General features: G+C 42.9%; 1 protein-coding gene across 1 annotated transcript in view; it reads left to right on the plus strand.

Moving 5' to 3' along the window:
• Positions 1–19132, plus strand: part of grik3 (glutamate ionotropic receptor kainate type subunit 3) — a gene marked incomplete at its 5' end in the record, with an annotated part of 143891 nt that overhangs the window by 79934 nt on the left and 44825 nt on the right. The window contains 7 exons of the mRNA XM_080426724.1: positions 1373–1546; positions 3979–4236; positions 4377–4558; positions 7362–7415; positions 10182–10352; positions 13663–13806; positions 16225–16332. Coding sequence (XP_080282850.1) covers positions 1373–1546; positions 3979–4236; positions 4377–4558; positions 7362–7415; positions 10182–10352; positions 13663–13806; positions 16225–16332 — 1091 coding nt within the window. The remainder of the gene's footprint in view (positions 1–1372; positions 1547–3978; positions 4237–4376; positions 4559–7361; positions 7416–10181; positions 10353–13662; positions 13807–16224; positions 16333–19132) is intronic.

The following is a 19132-nucleotide window of genomic DNA, read 5'->3' on the forward strand; positions in this document are numbered from 1 at the left end:
CACACACACACACACACACACACACACACACACACACACACACACACACACACACACACACACACACACACACACAATACAGTAGCAAATGACTGCAAACTCTTTTTTATCAATTCTCTTACAAAGATCCTGTATTTTCTTCTCTTTTTTTTACGCGCTCCCTGCTGTTTGCATTGCGATTTTTTATTAAATCGATTTAAATTGACACCAGTTTGAATCGATTGTAATCGATTTACCATAAATCATTACATGCCTAAAATGTACTAATCAACTAATAAAGTCTTGGTCAACTAAGAAAAAACTAAAAATTAGGATTTCAAATGGACACTTACAGATTTGCAACTCTGAGAGTGTACAAATGTGCAGGGGGTCCCCAGCTACATAAACGGGTCTGTAACTCAAACCAACACTGATGATTTTACTGTCAAAATGTGGGTCTCAGAGATCAAATATCATATCAAATGGGGGTCTGTGGCCTAATGCACATCAAACTTGGGGTCCTTGAAATTAAAAAGGTTGAGAATCACTGATCCATTTCACCAGTGTATAGTATTCTGTAAAGGGCCATCCATTCCTAATGATCTGTTTCATACTCTGATCAGATATACAGGAGTAGACTCTCTCTCTCTCTCTCTCTCTCTCTCTCTCTCTCTCTCTCTCTCTCTCTCTCTCTCTCTCTCTCTCTCTCTCTCTCTCTCTCTCTCTCTCTCTCTCACACACACACCCTTCATAGATTATGACTTCAAAGGTGATATCCCTGTTTGTACTGTAGCATTCGGCACAGCAGGTGTAATTAAAATGGCATTATATCTGCTTTTAGAAATGAACATGTAAAAGTGGTGTTTCAATACTCAATGATACTCTTCTCAGCAGAAACATGACTTTGTGTTTAGTTAGTAAAATCTTTCAAATAGTAAATAAATCAAATATTTTTTCCAAATTGTTTAACTTTTATGTCAGCAAAATGTATTATTACATTCAATTAGTTTAGCTTTCATGTCAGCAAAATTCATTATTAAATGAATGAGCCTACAATACCAAATTATGGTTATTTAATTTAGTTTTTTATCTCTTCAAATCCTCCTCCACTTCTGTATACACTGCAGAGTCCTCTTTGTTCATTTATCAAATTCTCTGATGTTGAAAGCATTGCAAGTTAAATCCTTTGCTTATTTGACCAGTTGTATTCCCATTGGCCCTATATTTAGTTGACCATTTTCCCATTGGCTGAATTATTATTATATTATATTCGCCAAAATACCAAACAGTTGTGAGCGTTTTGGTGAATGTCCCCCCCAGAACAGGGATGCAAGGGTTCAGAAGGTTTTATATGTTATCATGGGTCTTATATAATGTTCTTGTTTCTTTTCAGGGGGGATTTTTGAACAAACCGAAGGACCTGTTCCACTTGTCAGCGCAGAGGAGCTTGCTTTTAAATTTGCAGTCAATAACATAAACAGAAACAGGACTTTGTTGCCAAACACAACTTTAACATACGACATACAGAGGATTAATATCTACGACAGTTTTGAGGCTTCAAGGAAAGGTGAGTGTCTTGATCTGTGTTTCTTTAAAGATGGTGAATATGCTTCGGGGAAGGTTCTGGTCAGTGAAACATGTTTATTGTAGTTTGTAGTTCATTGTTGTGAAATGTTACTGTAATCAGTAACACAATAAATAATGTAATTTAATTATGCGGTTACGTAATTAATTCTTTATTACGTTGAATTGTGGATTACTTAATGTAACAGTGAATTGAAGCATTACACATACACATTACACATAATGAAATAGACATGTTTTGCGTTTGGAATGTGCTGGCTAATTTATTACAAGCAAGCAAAATTGGGTTGTGACAAAAAAAGGAATGTATTACACATTACTTGTTAATTGAAAAAGTAATGCATTACTTTACTGTGGAAAGTAATTTGTTACACTACTAGTTGCATTACTTTTGCATTACTCCACAGCATCCCAGAGCAATCACTGTGATTTTGCCTGAATGATTGCACGTGACGAATAAAAACTTGATCAATATAACATTAAACCTTACATGCCCTTATCAGCACAAATCCCTATCATAACAAGGACATGCACCATATATGTCTTTTATGCTCTTTTATACCATTGGTTCTCAAAGTGGGGTCCAGGGACCCCTATAGGTCCTTGGGGGTCCTTGGGGGTCCCCAGCAAAATGTGTTAATATAGCATCAGAATCATTTTAACCACTTTAACAATATGTTATACTTACAAGCTATGCAAGATATACAAGCTCATAGTGCGGCACCGAGGGCCGAGCTATGAGCTTTTAGATCTGCTATTTTTGAAAATCCCTGGCACAAAATATTTTTGAGATTGGGGGTCCGCAGCCAAAATAATCATTTTGGGGGTCCTTGACATGAAAAAGTTTGAGAACCACTGTTTTATACCACAAAGCCAACAGCCCAGAGTACAGAGTACTTTCAAGCAGGTCAATTAAGGTAGTACAGGCTATAACTGCATCAAAATAAAACTATCAATGTATAAAACAATATGGTCATCCTAACACCAGCTATAGTACAAATATCAAGCAGTATTCATGCCTTTAAGAAGAGGCTGAACAAACACCTCCTCAGTACAGTATGTGACTGTAATCCCATGAAGCTCAAGGACATTTAATCATCAAACATTCAGTTTATATATACCCCTGACTGAGTAGCTGCGCATCAGTGATAGGTTATTTGAATGCTATATTCATAAAGCCTGTATCTGCAAAAGCTTAATACAAAAAGTACTGTAAGTAGTGACATAATTGTTTGATTAGTAATGGTAATGTGATTACTGAATTTAGGAACAGTAATTCCTCAGCGCTTGGGCGGTGCAGGGTGACATTAGTCCATCTCGGCTGAGCTGAGTATATGAACACCATTGCCCGTTTTCAGGGGAGGGAAGCCGGGTGGGGATGGACGCTAGCGACTCCTATGGGCTGGGGTGGCGCCTATCAGTGGGGGTGTTGAACGGGAGGAGTAGGACGGAGGCGCTACGTCCTTCCGATGGGGGCTCCTCACTGGCAGGTGAGCCAGTAAAAATAGAAAAGGAACAGTAATTCATACTGCGTTACAGACAAATGTAATTTCATGTAAATTTCATGTAATTAAAGTAATGCGTTACTTTGTAATGTGTTACACACAACACTGCATGTATGATAATAATCCATATTTGCTTGTGGTCTTGGTAGGTTTGTGAGACATAGTATGCATCATGGTATTTTCCTGCTCACTACTCTCTGCCTTTTCTATTATACAATACTGGTTCCAAATGTCATTTCTTTTTTTATTGTAGCCATATAAACCTCCTTTGAGTTTGAAAGCTAGACATCTGAAGTGTGTGTGTGTGTGTGTGTGTGTGTGTGTGTGTGTGTGTGTGTGTGTGTGTGTGTGTGTGTGTGTGTGTGTGTGTGTGCGTGTGCAGGCGCGCGGGAAGTCCTTAATACCTAGGGGGGCTGTGCGTCGGGGGGGACTCCTCGCGCCCGTGCGTTTTTTTTGGTGATTTTTTGGGGGTTTTCTGTGTTTTTCCCCACACAAAAAGGCAGAAAGACAGTGCAAACACCAGGTTGAAGTTCATCCATGACCGTAACAGACTGCTATGATCCATAAAATATATATATATTATAAAAAATAAAATAAAATAAAACTTTTCTTTTTCTTTTTTTTTTTTCTTCCCATCACCAGGGGGGCTGCTCCCATCACCAGGGGGGCTGCAGCCCCCATAGCCCCCCCCTTCCCGCGCCACTGTGCGTGTGCGCGTGTGTGCGCGTGCGTGTGTGTGCCTGCGTGCATGTGTGTGTGCCTGCGTACATGTACTGTATGTGTGTGTGTGTGTGTGTGTGTGTGTGTGTGTGTGTGTGTGTGTGTGTGTGCGTGTGCGTGCAGCAAATCGGCAAATGTATATTGTTGAAAATGTAACATGCTAACATGCTTTCTCCTCTTACCATTCTAGCTTGTGACCAACTGTCATTAGGTGTAGTGGCAATATTTGGGCCCTCACATAGCTCATCGTCCAACGCCGTGCAGTCCATCTGCAACGCACTGGAGGTACCGCACATCCAAGTGCGATGGAAACATCACCCAATGGACAACAGGGACTCCTTTTATGCCAATTTATACCCAGATTATTCGTCGTTAAGTTATGGTATACTGGACCTGGTGCAGTACCTTAAATGGAAAACAGCCACCGTCGTATACGATGATAGCACAGGTGAAGGTTAATTTCCACTCTATCTATAAAGGAATTCATTACCGTATGTCCTGTATAAAAATCACAATATGTTTCCTGTGTACAATTGCTGGACATGGGGCGTATTAGTGTAAACTTTGTGCTGTTGTTTTCCCCTAAAGGTCTTATTAGACTACAGGAACTGATAATGGCCCCCTCCAGGTACAATATCAGACTGAAGATCCGCCAGCTACCGCTGGATTCACAGGACACCAGACCTCTCCTCAAGGAAATGAAGAGAGGACGAGAGTTCCGCATCATCTTCGACTGCAGCCATCACATGGCTGCACAAATTCTCAAACATGTGAGTACGACAGTGTCGCGTCCCGGAAATAGCCGATCTAAAAGCACACAATTAGGGGTGTGCCGATACACTAATTTCACCAAACGATACGATACGATATTTGGCTCACAACTTCGATACGATTTCGATACGATACGATACGCACTTTTTTTATTATGAAAATATATGGGGGAGAAAAAATGCAAACAAATAATTCTGTTTTTGCATTATTCAGACGCAAACTTGTAGCTTTTCAGCTACAATAGCCGTTTTGAATCCAAATAAGGCAATAGTGTGACACCTGACCCGAAAAAAACAACATGTTGTCACCCTTTTCACCTCGGGGCTGTTTGCATGCCTGATTATTAATATTGTAAAAAAAAAAAAAAAAAAAACTTTTTTTTTTTTTTTTTCAAAACGATTTTTTTTTTCTCCAAAACGATACATATCGTCACGAAAACGTATCGCGATATATCGCGGGACGATATATCGGCACACCCCTACACACAATGTGTCACAACATGTCACTTTGTGACCAAAGATAGCCGATCTATACAAGCTCACAACGCGTTCATAGCGCGTTGTGAGCTTACGGATCGGGTATTTTCGACACTGTCGTACGACGGCGTACTGTATAAATCAGGCTTGAGGTACAGTATGCGGTACGGACATCATAAAGACCTGTGCATGTAAAATGCAGCTTGCACACTCTGAGTGCTGCTTCTCAGATCTTCGCATGGCTGGATAGATGAAAGCGTGAGCGCCTCGGCACAGCTGTCAAACGACACCAATTTACTCATATCAGATCATCTGTTACCAAAAGTAACTACAGTCAGAGGACTTACATCAAAAAGAGTATCCGAGCACGGCCATATTGCTTAACAGGAGAGCTTGAAGGGTGTTTTGTTGTGACATTTGTTGTGTTTGCGGCTGTAATGGTTGGTGGAAGTTTATGAAAATTACAAGGTTGTATGGCAGTCATAATATGCGACTCCAGCATGTTAACTGTCCTTCACTGCCATTTAAGATAGAGAATAGACCGTTCCAGTGCTCTTTCCAAAATTAATATTGTGGCTCATAATGTTCTAAATTATTTTCCAGTGAAATGCCTTGTGATTTCTGCTTAAAATCTCTGTCTGGCTGAAGGCACAGTTTGCACAGTATTTGATTTACATTCTGAGGCTCAGGCAGTAATGACAGAATTTATCAGCTTACCCCACCAAAGCTGACCTGCAGGCCACTGCCACTTTATTACATCTTAACAAAAGAGCTATGCCTATCCACAGAAATAAATGGAAAATTGCAAGCATTTAATTTATGTTTTGACTGTGAGATGCGCTGTTGATCTACCACGCTGATGGAGTAAGGAGATAATGGATTTGGAAAGGTTTAGGCATGGTGCATCAAAAATTATCATGTCCTCGCAGGACTACTTTAGTACATTATTTTTGGAATGTTGTTGTGCCTTTTGACGGTGCTCCCAGTAAAATGTATTTAAAAAATATTAATTTAACCATAACTCGCTCAGAGAGCGTGCATATGTGTACAAATGTATGCCCCCTCAGAGTTAAATTAACATGGCGGATTTGACTGGGTATACAACCTGTCCTGGTCCTCGCTGTGTGACAGGATTACCCAGATGCAACAATCCCTCTGTCAAGTTTCATGCCTCCTGCAGGTGGAGAGGAAGGAAATGGGGAAAACATGGCAGTTCAGACAGACCTTCTGTTTGGAACATAATAGGAGCCATATCCCAGGTGTCTCTTAAAAGCACTGACCCCTTTTACAATGGTTCCATCCCAGTGGCTCTGTCACGTTTTTTTTAAGTGCCTCCGCCACCACTGGTGGAGTCAGGGACAGAAGGAGCTTGCTGAAATGAGGTTGATGTAGAACAGAACAGAACAGAACAGAATATAGACATGAAGAGTAGAATAGAATACCATGAAGGGTGACAAATGGCGTGTGTCTAATTAATTGCGCTATTAGGACAGAATTGTCATGATAATGTTTCAGTCAGCAACTGGCACTTTAATTTATGAGCACACCTGGTTACAATATGACAAATGGCACGACGTTTTAACGCCACATGGTTTCGGCCGACGTCGATAGATGAAGCAGAGAATTCACCTTTAAATCACAGGCTTTTTTACACAACCTTGGCTTTTCTTCCCAACAGATGGTACAATTAAATAGTCTATAGGAAACACTGCTGCCAGGGGAATGTGGTGCTTTTGAATGTAGATTGAGTGAAAGAAGTGGGGAAGGGGAAGGGGGGGGGGGGGGTTGGATATGGGACAAAGATTACCTCTCTCTGTTGATTGAAGGCTCCCCTTTCTCCTGGGAATACATCACATGGCCCAAGCCATTGCAAACCATTTAAATGCATAGAAAAAGCATCTACTGTATGTTGGTTGCTTAAAACCACAGCACAGATGCACACGGTGCCACCACAACAGGCAACTGCAGAGACTTCTCCAAAGAACAATATGCTGCGTTAGTCAATGCACTCATTATATTTACCTTTTTATGTATCCTCTTCCTGATGAAAGACCATTTTTGGATCTATGCCACGTTGTTTGTGATATTGATTCCAAATTGCCCCGACATTACAAAGTGACCTATTTCTCTAGTCTCCTCATTCATTCTCACCTTCCCTAACCATCTCTCTCTCTCTCTTTCCCTCCCTCCCTCTCTCTCTCTCCCTCCCTCCCTCTCTCTCTCTCTCTCTCTCTCTCTCTCTCTCTCTCTCTCTCTCTCTCTCTCTCTCTCTCTCTCTCTCTCTCTCTCTCTCTCTCTCTCTCTCTCTCTCTATCCCTCCTTCCAGGCCCAGACCATGGGGATGATGACAGAGTACTACCACTACATCTTCACCACACTGGTAATGCACCACGCCTCTTAATGCAAATCCATGCACACTTGTTCTCATCTCGCCACCGTTTGAGCAGTTGATGAATGGCGGCTAATTGCCAACAGCCTTTTGGATCCGGTCCATAATATCAATTTTGTTTGACAAACTGACAGTATAATGGAGTCTTCAGTGTAAACACTCTTCTCCCACGGTAAAGTCAACAGAAATCTTTGAAGAGGCAGATTAAAGGCAACAGATTGGATGTCAGCACTGAATGTCTCTTCTGAGTTTGAAAACTGCAAAAGAGAGAGAGCGAGAGAAAAACAAAATAGGTTTGAGAGCAGTGACAGAGATATATGACTGAACAGATTGATGTATTATTTTTTAAGTGAGGAGTAACAATTCCCAAATTACTCTGTGATTAAATTAAAGTATGGGATTTCAGACCGGATCTTTCATATACAGTATATCTAATTAATTTCTTTGCTATTTGTATTCTAATTCAAATGTGCGACTGTGTGTGTGTGTGTGTGTGTGTGTGTGTGTGTGTGTGTGTGTGTGTGTGTGTGTGCGTGTGTGCGTGTGTGCGTGTGTGTGTGTGTGTGTGTGTGTGTGTGTGTGTGTGTGTGTGTGTGTGTGTGTGTGTGTGTGTGTGGGGAGGTCATCTGAGTAACATGTCTAGATAGCTGTGTAAGAGCACTCATCTTCTCTCAAGTGTATGCTTTGTGGATAGCACAGCCATCAATCCCGGTGGAGCCCTGCACAAGGCTAATGACAACATAGATTCTGCCTATCTGGTGACAAAGGAGAGCAACAAGAATGAATACCTCCTTGAATCGTACTGCTCTAGACTCTCTCTCTCTCTCTCTCTCTCTCTCTCTCTCTCTCCTCCTCTCTCTGTCTCTTTGGCTCAGTCTCTACCTTTCACTCCCTCTCTCAGTGGACACGTCCAGTCTGTTGTGATAATATGATATGACATACAGGGCCAGGCATGACGTGTGCTATCGTTCACGCTCTGCAGCGTGGCGATGGCATTGTTCTGCCGTGCGTCGTATTCAAGTAGCACTACCAATGCCTTAATAGTGGAACCCAAAGACCTTTCCCCCTCTTGCCACACCGTGGCAGTGCAAGAAAAAAGAATGCACAATATTTATTGAAGGATTTCTTTTGAAACTATCATTTGATATCATGTTGCTGCAATGATCACATTTTTCATCATAAAGTCACAGCACTGTGGAATCCATCTAATGCTGCAATATACATTGTCACATTCACATTGATGGACACACTATTAAGGAGATTATACCTGCTGGCTTGATTTGATCCAAAATGATGAATACGTGCATGGTATAGGTGGCGATACAATTTCTCCCCCACCTAGATGGAATTTGGTGATGTCTGTGTTTTATCTTGGGAGGAGAGGGAAATGCCGACTTATTAGAGCGTGAAAAGGCAACGACAGGTAGAGAGGTACAGGGTAATAACATCCTTGTCCTCTGAAATGAGTCTGTCATACTGTAGCTTCAGCCTCGCCACCCTACAGGGTTATCTCCAGGAACCAAGGCTGAGAACTGTGATGTTTGGCACCTCTGTATCACTTGTTTATGCACTCAGAGATATATCGTGTACTCCCAGGGCACAGAGGGTCTCTAGAGTATAATGCAGAGGTGGGAGAATGCTAAAGTAGCACTGCTAAAAATGGAATTTGCTATTGCTATGGTATATGTGACTGAAGTCAGCAACTAGATGGCCATTGAAAACGCGCGTTAGTGTAATAACCCTGGTAATGCCGGGCAAGCTGATAATGCAGTGCTTCAGTGCCACGTTTCCTACTTGTCTAAAAGAGTAAATGGAACTGAGTAAAAGTAACTCATTACTACCCACCTCTGTGCAGGATGACCATCTCTGTGTTGGGTCACTTATTCAGAATATAATTCTCTGAAAGCCTGAAATGTGTTAATGGCACTGCAGATGTCAGGAATAATAATGCTACAGAAACTCCTGAAACTACTGCGAATTTTAATGTCACTGGGAATATTAGTGGCCTTCATTCATAAAAGAGAGTACTGCATTTTTAATGGGGAGGAGAGTTAAAATAACAACCTAAAAACACTTTGATAACTGGAGGCAAAGTGTGTGTCTTACATGTTCCCATTGACGCAGCGGTAACCCCACAGGATACAAATGAAATATCTATGTTCATCCAAATGTCTCTTTAGAGCCCCCTGGCCCATTGCGACGCGACATGTGTTGACATGCAACCTCATACTTCAGCTACAATCTCTGTCCCAGACATTATGGTGTCTCAGATTGAATTGATGTTTCCTTGCCAACGGGTTGTTAACAGTTGCATTATTAATGTGCTCCAGGAAAATCTCTTTTTCTTTTCCCTTTTAGACTATACATTTAATTTTATTCATTTTAGCGAGAGCAAGAGCATCGCAGATAAGGTCAGATGGACATATCTTTTACTTCTAGATTTATACTTTGATATACGATGGTGTCGTGAACCGAAAATAGCAGATCTACAAGCTCACAACACGTCTCATTGAAACGCATTGTGAGCCTGTAATATTCAGAGGACACCATCATACGAAGGGGTATAAGCACAAGTATTAGTTGTTCACATTTGATTTAACTTATAACAGCATATGTGCTGATGCTAAAAGGATGCCTGCTGCATTGTCCTCATCTTCTTACCGTACGTGACGCCAATGGAAAGCAAAGGTCACGGCAACAACTAATAAGACCCAATCCTGACAGAATAACTGAGAACCCATCCTTCTCTCTCTAAAGGACCTGATGGCCATCGACTTGGAGCCGTATCGCTTCTGTGGTGTCAACATGACCGGCTTCCGCATCCTCAACGTGGAGAACCCCCAGGTTGCCACCATCGTGGAGAAATGGTCCACGGAAAGGCAGCTACCACACAAACCAGATTCGGGTCTCCTGGAGGGCATCATGACGGTATGTTTTATTTATTTATTTATTTTATTAGCAACCTAGCAACATGGATTCTCCCTAGACAATATCAATACTGATGTGCATCCATGTTTTCAAGTGGGTTCAACATAGCCTCAGACTGTCCACAGAAGTAGGCTTTTGAATGAGAGTGTCACTCCCTCATGAACGTCATTTGTGCATTAGAGGAGTTAAAAGCAAGAGTGAGCCATAGACATATAAAGCTAGACGCCTCCTCTGGCTCTGAAGCGTCTGTATGGCGGGCGCGCTTCCGCTTCCTTGGGGGGCAGCTGGAAATTTCCGCGTGCGTCACAGAAGGGGCGTTCAGTAGGCCAATCAGAGGCAGGTGGGGGCGGGACAACTAGATTCTGACAAGTCCTGGAAAAGACGCGCTGTGATTGGCCAGTAGTCAACACGCTGTGATTGGCCAGTGCCCGTGCCCCCCGGAAATATGGCGGCCACCATACGAAACAGGTCGCTCCAACGAACTGCAGAGGCCAATGAGGTATCTAGGTTTCTATATCTATGGAGTGAGCCCCATCCAAGACGGAAATGGGAAGACTCACCATCTCCGGTTTACTTCCCATATCTGTGTGAAGTGGGCGGATGCCTTTTTAGGAGACAGGAAGCAGGTTGGATTTCAATGGGAGAGTGAACGTGAACACAGCTTATGAACCATTCTTTAGCTCCATGGTCCATGCTCCACCAGTAAACATTGGACGTTCGCGAGATTTGCCGTCGGACACCGGCGCCCACTTAGGAGACCATTTGTTGGATTTGTGTACCATGTCGCCTCTAGTGGCTCCAATCGGAATGGTGTATCTTCATAAATTAACCATCTTTGGCCCCATATCAATGAGTTTCCTGTTTAGCAGTGTTGCCATGTCTGCTTATAATAAGCAATTAGGGCCTTTTTTTAAAGTACTTTCTCATGTTTTTTAAACCAGTGGTTCCCAGATTTTTTCAGGTCAAGGACCCCCATCTGAAAATATGTGGTGCCAGGGACCCCCATACAAGATTTGCGTTGTTAAAATCTTTCAAAATGTTTTACTTTTTTCCCCAATATTTTTTTAAAATAGCAGATCTACAAGCTCATAGCGTGTCGTGATGTGACACATTGTGAGCTTGTTGATCTGCTATTTTCAAATAGCCGATGTAAAGTGCTAAAACTGAGCCTTGTTGCTTCTTTTGGGCTTGGTTTCATAGACCTGGCCGCTTGTTTCTTTTACAAAATCTGGCAACACACTGATTACCTACATTACACCTGCAGTAGCCAACTAGGGAGGAAGCACGCTGGGCAAGACCTGGGATGTTGGTTGTCTAGGAAGTTGACAACCGGAGATGGTTGAATTTGGCGGAAGTACCGCCCAAGGAAATGACGTTGATGCTTTACAAATCTGTTAACATTCTCTGTGAATGAAACGAGTGTTGTGATTGGTCAAAAAATATCGTTTCCGGGGGAAACGGAAATCCAGTCTACTCAGGACTTCCTAGACACTCGCTGCTTTAGGTCGTGACCAGGCTCTTCTTTTCGCAGATGAGGTTGGGACAGAGGCTAGGGAGGAAGTGAACAGATATTGAACTAGAAAAAGTGTTCCTCAGAGCACAGGTCTCCGCCAGGTCAGGTAGGTTATTATGGCCTCCTGGTGGCGCTATAATAGGCCAATGTGAAAAGGGTGCCACTTCTTCTTAGGCCTTGCACGGCAATCGGACACTGTATTCATGATTTGAGGCATTTTGTTCCAAAAATGTGTTTTGCTAAATTAGGCCTGCTGGTGGCGCTATAACAGGCCAATGTGAAAAGGGTGGCATTTCTTCCTCAGCCTAGTGGGAATGTGTGTGCAAACTTTCACGGAACTGCGTTCATGATTTTAGGCATTTTTGTTCAAACGGACCTATCCAGCAAACTTTGAAAGCCAATGTTAGCCAATTAGGATGGGATATGAAATATCGGACACTTCCGTCTTGATCACATGACTATAGAGATACTGTGTACCGATTTGCGTGATTTTTGGACAGAATCAGAAGGAGTAATAGCAGAAAAATGTTTTACAAAAGTCAGCCTCCTGGTGGCGCTCTAGAAGGCAGATGTGAAAAATGCATGGCAAAGGTTTATCCTCTAGGGAGAGTGCGTGCAAAGTTTCACGCAGATCGGTGCAGTTATAGGTAAAAACGTGAATCGGCCTGTTGTAGCGCCACCATGAGGCTGATTTGAAAATTTTAACCCATTGAGACCTGAAGCCGATTCTACATGTCTCCTAAATCCCAACATTATTCTGAAAAACGTATGTTTCTATATCAGTGGTGTTCAATCTTTTTCATGTCAAGGACCCCCAAAATGATATGTATTTGGCCACGGACCCCCATCAAAATATTGTGTTCCAGGGACCCCAGAAGCAAAGATTTGAGTTAAAAATGTTTGCTTTAAAAATATATATATTTAGATGATTTGCACACATTTTCACGATTTTTCAAAAATAGCAGATCTACAAGCTCATAGCGCGGCACTCGGTGCCGCGCTATGAGCTTGTATATCTGCTATTTTTGAATAGCCCAAAGTGTAAAATAATGCTTTTTAGCTCAAATCTAAAAATGACACAGTTCCAGGTCTTAATGGGTTAAGTGGCATTTGTTCTTCTGCCTAGTGGGAATACGCGTGCACAATTTTACGGAAATCGCATGCTGCGTTAATGATTTGAGGCATTTTGTTCAAAACGAACCAATCCTGTAAACTTTGGAAGCCAATCTTAGCCAATCAGGATGAAATATGGAAAATCGGACAGATCCGTGTTGATCACATGACTATAGAGATACTGTGTACCGATTTGCGTGATGTTTGGACAAAAATCTGCCTCCTGGTGCCGCTATAACAGACCAATCTGAAAAATTCGAGGCAGAGGTTTGGCTTCGGCATCCAGGGAGTGTGTTTGCACAATTCTGCAGCGGCCGGGCCAATAGTGCCGGAGATTAGCTGTTCACAGACAGACACACACACGGACGAACAAACGGACACGCGGACGGACGGACGGACGGACGGACGGACGGACGGACGGACGGACGGACGGACGGACGGACGGACGGACGGACGGACGGACGGACGGACGGACGGACGGACGGACGGACGGACGGACGGACGGACGGACGGACAGGGTGCAAAGCATACTCTCTTGCCATGCCTTTTGGCCTGGCGGAGACAATGAAGCAGCACATAGAGAAAAACTCAATGGAAGAGGCAATGGCAGCGCCCTGGAGAAAGCCAGGAATAAGGTAAATACCCACAGCCATCAGCTGAAATAACCTTTGCCCTTTATTCCAGACAGATGCAGCTCTGACCTATGATGCGGTCCACATTGTGTCCGTCTCCTACCAGCACGCACCACAAATGACCGTCAACTCACTGCAGTGCCACCGGCACAAGCCCTGGAGGTTCGGAGGGCGTTTCATGAGTTTCATCAAGGAGGTGATGCGAATGTGATCTTTTTGCCTAGTATCGTTCGTATTCAACCCTGTCTGTCTGTCTGTCTGTCTGTCTGTCTGTCTGTCTGTCTGTCTGTCTGTCTGTCTGTGGCCCGATTTATACTCAGTTGTATGACAGTGTCGCTGAAACCAGCCGATCTACAAGCTCCCAGAGATTTCCGTTTTTTATATCTTTTCAACTGGTCACAGAAAATGTATATCCGTTATGATCGCTTGTCTGACCGCGTGTAAATACACCCGGGCCGGTAGCAGTGTGCGTCGCTCAGAGAACAAACATTACAACCGCGACGTTCCCTTCTCTTCCAGCAGCACGTTGAAAATAACATGTCTCGTGAAATCCAGGGCAAAATAAGTAAACTCAAGATACAGCCGTTTCCATGTAAAATCTAAACAGGAAGTGGACGGAGGCGGAAATCTTCGGATGACGTTGTTTCCGGATCCTTGTGAGTTGAAAGTGAAAGTGATCACTCGGGTGATAGAGAACAGCGCGATCTTTTATAAAACCACTATAAAACAAAAACACGTCAAACACGTCATTGGCACCGAGGGCCTTTGGGAAAAACACGTCAATGGCACTGGATGAGTTAAGGCCAAAGATGGCAATTCCTGAAGCTAAAGCTTCTATAAAGCGCATGTGTGACCATGCCCTGATGAGGGGTAATTACAAACGAGATACAGCTGGGTGAGACAGAAACTAAACTAAGCAAACTAGAACAGGTAACATATTACACATAGACATATAAGACCTAGACAAGACAGACAGTGAGGCATAATTTTAACTGTGACAATACATCGCGAATATTATCAAGGCATGCCTCTAGGCAGAGATTTGCACTCTATTGAGTAAAAATCGTCCACACACACACGCAAAAGCCATGACAGACACGTCAAAGCAGTGCTGTTGTCGCCTTTGTATAATTCCCGGTATCCGTAACCTATTTTCCAGATGGCACTACTGTAACCATCTTTGAAAGCACACAACTTGTATAATCGGCTCTTATTCTGTTCAATATGAGACTCGAAGAGTGACTCAGAGCCGACAAATCGGGGTTTTGGAAAATAGTACTGCTGTGAGCAAGCACAGCCAAGCTCACAGAATTCAGTCTGACCGGGATAATTAAGTGTAGGAAGGGTTACCTCCAGCACCGAATGTAACTGCCGGATACTCCTCTGTTTGCCCAGCAGTAGGACAGCGAGCGAGTGTGTGTGTGTGTGTGTGTGTGTGTGTGTGTGTGTGTGTGTGTGTGTGTGTGTGTGTGTGTGTGTGTGTGTGTGTGTGTGTGTGTGTGTGTGTGTGTGTGTGTGTGTGTGTGTGTGTGTGTGTGTGCGTGCGTGCGTGCGTGCGTGCGTGTGTGTGTGCGCGTGTGTTTGTGTGTTTGTGTGTGTGTGTGTGTGTGTGCGTGTGTGCGTGCGTGCGTGCAAGCTTCAGTGCCTCTGCGTGTGCCTGTGTCTGCACGTGCATGTGTCTTTCTGTGGGGGTGGGTTTGCAGGGTATCAGGGGATGGTAATAGGGGGCAGTAATGTGTTTTCCCCCTCATGGGGAATCAGGCAAAGGAGATGGTTGTTAATTAACTCCATGGTCTGGAGGGAAAACGCGTTGGAGGCGTAAAATGTAATTAAATAAAAAGGGAAATACAGCCCTCGCTGATTGTGTTTGTGTTTTAGGTGTACGGGCGTGTGGGTGTGAGTTTATTTTCAGTGAGTGATAGGGTGTGTTATAGAATATGCGCTATGTTGGCTGGTTAGTTTTGTTGGACTATGTTTGCCCATGCTCATCTGCTCATTCACAATATGGTATCGTCGCTGTCAGGCAGAAACCTTGTATCTCCATAATTCAACTTTTTATGACTTTTTTGTTAATGCCCTACTCCTTTGTTCAACAGTGTCATGCTAAAGTATGCGACACGTGAGCTTGCAGATCAGTTATTTTTCTATTTATGAGGTGCCGGCCAACAGTAAAACACTATAGAAATCTAAGATTAGCCACACACTCCTAGCTGCCGATGCCAAATATTTATTAAGGACGAGAGAACAACAAAAAACTGTGTTTTGGATAGCGATGCTGTCCGATGACCCTGTAGAATGCAGCATCGCTGTCCGAAATGTTGGTGTATTACAGTTTTTTATTGTTCTCTAGTCCTCCTTAATGAATTGGCATCGGCAGCTACGAGTGTGCGGCTGCTCTTTGATGTATTTTATAAATATTTAACCAATGAAAAGTATCAACTATTGCTTACGACTAAATAATAACTACATTGGATGCATAGGAACCCCGGCGGTAAAGTAACGGTTTTGGACATACAAGGTTTGCCCTCCCGACAGCGACGATATTTAATATAAAAATGTGTTTAATATATAATATGATATTAGTATATATATATAATTTTTTTTTTTTTTTCAGTCCCATTGGGATGGTTTGACGGGCCGGCTGTCATTCAACAAGACTTCAGGCCTGCGCACAGACTTTGACCTGGACATCATCAGCTTAAAGGAGGATGGCCTTGAGAAGGTAAATCACCATTGAAGGGCTAGAGTGCCAGAACATCTATATTTTATGATGAACTTTTGGGTTGCCATAGCAGCGGTCCTCCCATCACACGTCGATCCCGAATCTGTCCCCTGTTGGTGTTGAAGTAGGTATTGTCATTTCAAGGCATCCCTGTGATGCAGTGGCGGACTTAACTGTAGGCAAGGTTAGGCGACCGCCTGGGGCCTCAAGAGTTAGGGGGCCTCATGAAAAAAATTAAATACATTTCTGTAGCCCTACTTTTAGCTTTTTAATGGATCCCATGTTAGTAAAGTCTGATAAAAGTATCAAACTCCCAAAATGCACCAGAATACTGGAAATTACATCTATTCTGTTAAAAAATTATCTGTGGAGGGGGTCTCATACTACCGTTCGCCTGGGGCCTCCTGATCCTTAAGTCCGCCCCTGCTGTGATGGACCTGCCATTATAGGCAACATGTCGCATTGTGACATGTTGTGAGCTTGTAGATCGGCTATTTTTGCTATTCATCGCACGACAAAGGGTATAGGGCGTAAGTGGTTAAGTGCACAGGTGTCTCACACATGCAAATCGCAATTTGCATTCATAAGCAAGTAGCCTTGGGAACCAATGGTTACTGAGCCATGTGGCCCATACTGTAGATAAGGAGCCTATTTACTGTTTCTGTAGCGTTAGGCAGCTTGATGTACAAGTACATCCCCCGGCCATGATGTACAAGTACACCCCCCTGGACATGATGCTAGTATGACGCAGGGACGTACCCCTTATACAACCCTTGATGCTGAGTGCCAAACAGGGAGGCATCAGGTGCCATTTGTATCGTCTTTGATATGACTCGGCTGGGGATTAAAACCTGACCTCCCAATCTCAGGGCGGACACTCTAACCACAAGACACTATGAGCTATGAGTTCATAGTTTAGTCAAAATAAATAGCTCTTATGTTTTGATTCAATCATTTTCAGTACAGACTGCCTTTATGATTGAGCGATGTAGTTTATTCCACAGAAGTGGCTCATGATGGGAAGATACTCTGCCACCTACGGATTGCTTAATTATCATAGAGGCACAGAGATAACCAACATCTGGGATCTGAGCGCACGCGGCGGAATGTAGGGTCTGATGAGGTCTGTTAGGTGAGATGGAGCAAACCCCATGAAGTGCTCTATATGTGATGCATATTCTATCTCAAATGAATGTATAAATTACAGCTGAATCGTTCATATTGTAAAATGTGTCTCTTAATCAAAGGTGTCAGAGTGCAAGATGATTACTTGAACTCTCTGACACTTGGTAGTAGAACACAAATCCCTACAGGCTGTAAGTGGACTAGTTCAGCGCTAAATCATTTTTGCGCTCAACACAAGTGGGGCTCCACTAACGGTAACACTTTTAACAGAATGAATAAAAACATGAAATATCGGAATGATGTGGCTTTTGATGCGCAGAACATAATGCAAATCTGACAGTATCATTTACCTCCTAACAAGGAAGCAAATTGGCCGTTTCAACATAAGCATAAGTTAGTGGTTCATAAAGCAAATTGGATTAGGGTACACATTAGGGTGTTAATTGCAGTCTCTTAATGGTAATTTGAGGTGATGCCTGAAATGCAGTTTGATGGTAATGGGGTGTATAAACACTTTTTTTTTCTTTTGCCAAAAAAGGGGGAGGGAAAAAAAAGGAAGTGCAAGGCTGGTAATGTAGAACTTATTTTATTATGTTGTCAGGGAGAGGACCCCGTGGACTATAACAGCTTTGTCTACTAGAGGTTTTTCATACATTATGCATACATCAAATAGGGATAAGTTCCATTATGACTCCCTCAAGCTCTCCCTAAAGGCTGACGACTATGATATCTAGGGCTTTTCAGCTTGTAATGATGCTGCGCAAGAATGGAGCTTGTGATACGGCTAATTCTTTTCCCTTGCACTGACATCCTGTCCTGAATGCTGCACGTACTGTATGTGAATTTGTCTCACAGCCATTTTGAAGTCTTTTTGATGGCGTGCATAATGTCTTGTCTTTTTTTGTCAAGTTCTACACTACACGCATGTATCCAGCTGTGCTCAGTGGATTGTTAGGATTTTGTGTATATCCATGGAATCGGCTTTTCCAGGCTATTTGAGCCTGGAAAAGATGTGGACATTTTCTGACTAATCCAGTGTAATTGAATATTAGCCCAAGTTTGAGCTCATCCTGGAATAATGAAGAGGTTTCCAGAGTAGCATTTTCACATGGCATACTCAGAGGGAGGGATGGAGTAGACATGGAGAGCTTTCCCTGTAGTCGCATGGGTAAATAACTTGAACATTGCTTCTGTGGCTAATCGTGTTTAATGAATTGAGTTAATTGTAATTGGGCACAATTAGAAAGAATGTTGCAAAGTGGATGGCATTTTACAGATATTTTTTAAATTCTCTCTCCTCGAGTCCTCTTTGGCAGTGTGACAAAGTGTAACTAATGTGTAAATTACAGCATATGCTTCTCGCTGGATAAGACAGGGAGGACATTATCAGGCATTTTTCATGCTGTCTGTTCTAGGCTTGTGTGTCTTTAAATGGATCCACCTCAAGCACAAGCCCTTGTGAATATTAAATGCTGTGTGTGTAGTTATGGAGGAGCAAAGGGGGGGAGATGGGTTGGAGAGAGATGGTTGGAGAGCTTCTCTTGCAAACGGAGATTGTTAGCGACAGCCACAGGACTATTTGTGGTAATGATATGTTCCAGAGTGTGTCTCTACAATATTCAGAGCTTTTTGCCCGAAGGCTGCTCTCATATATAACTCCCTTTATTTGTTCAGA

The sequence above is a fragment of the Gymnoscopelus braueri genome (genome assembly GCF_963280865.1).
Source record: "Gymnoscopelus braueri genome assembly, chromosome: 4".
NCBI classification, from domain to species: domain Eukaryota; kingdom Metazoa; phylum Chordata; class Actinopteri; order Myctophiformes; family Myctophidae; genus Gymnoscopelus; species Gymnoscopelus braueri.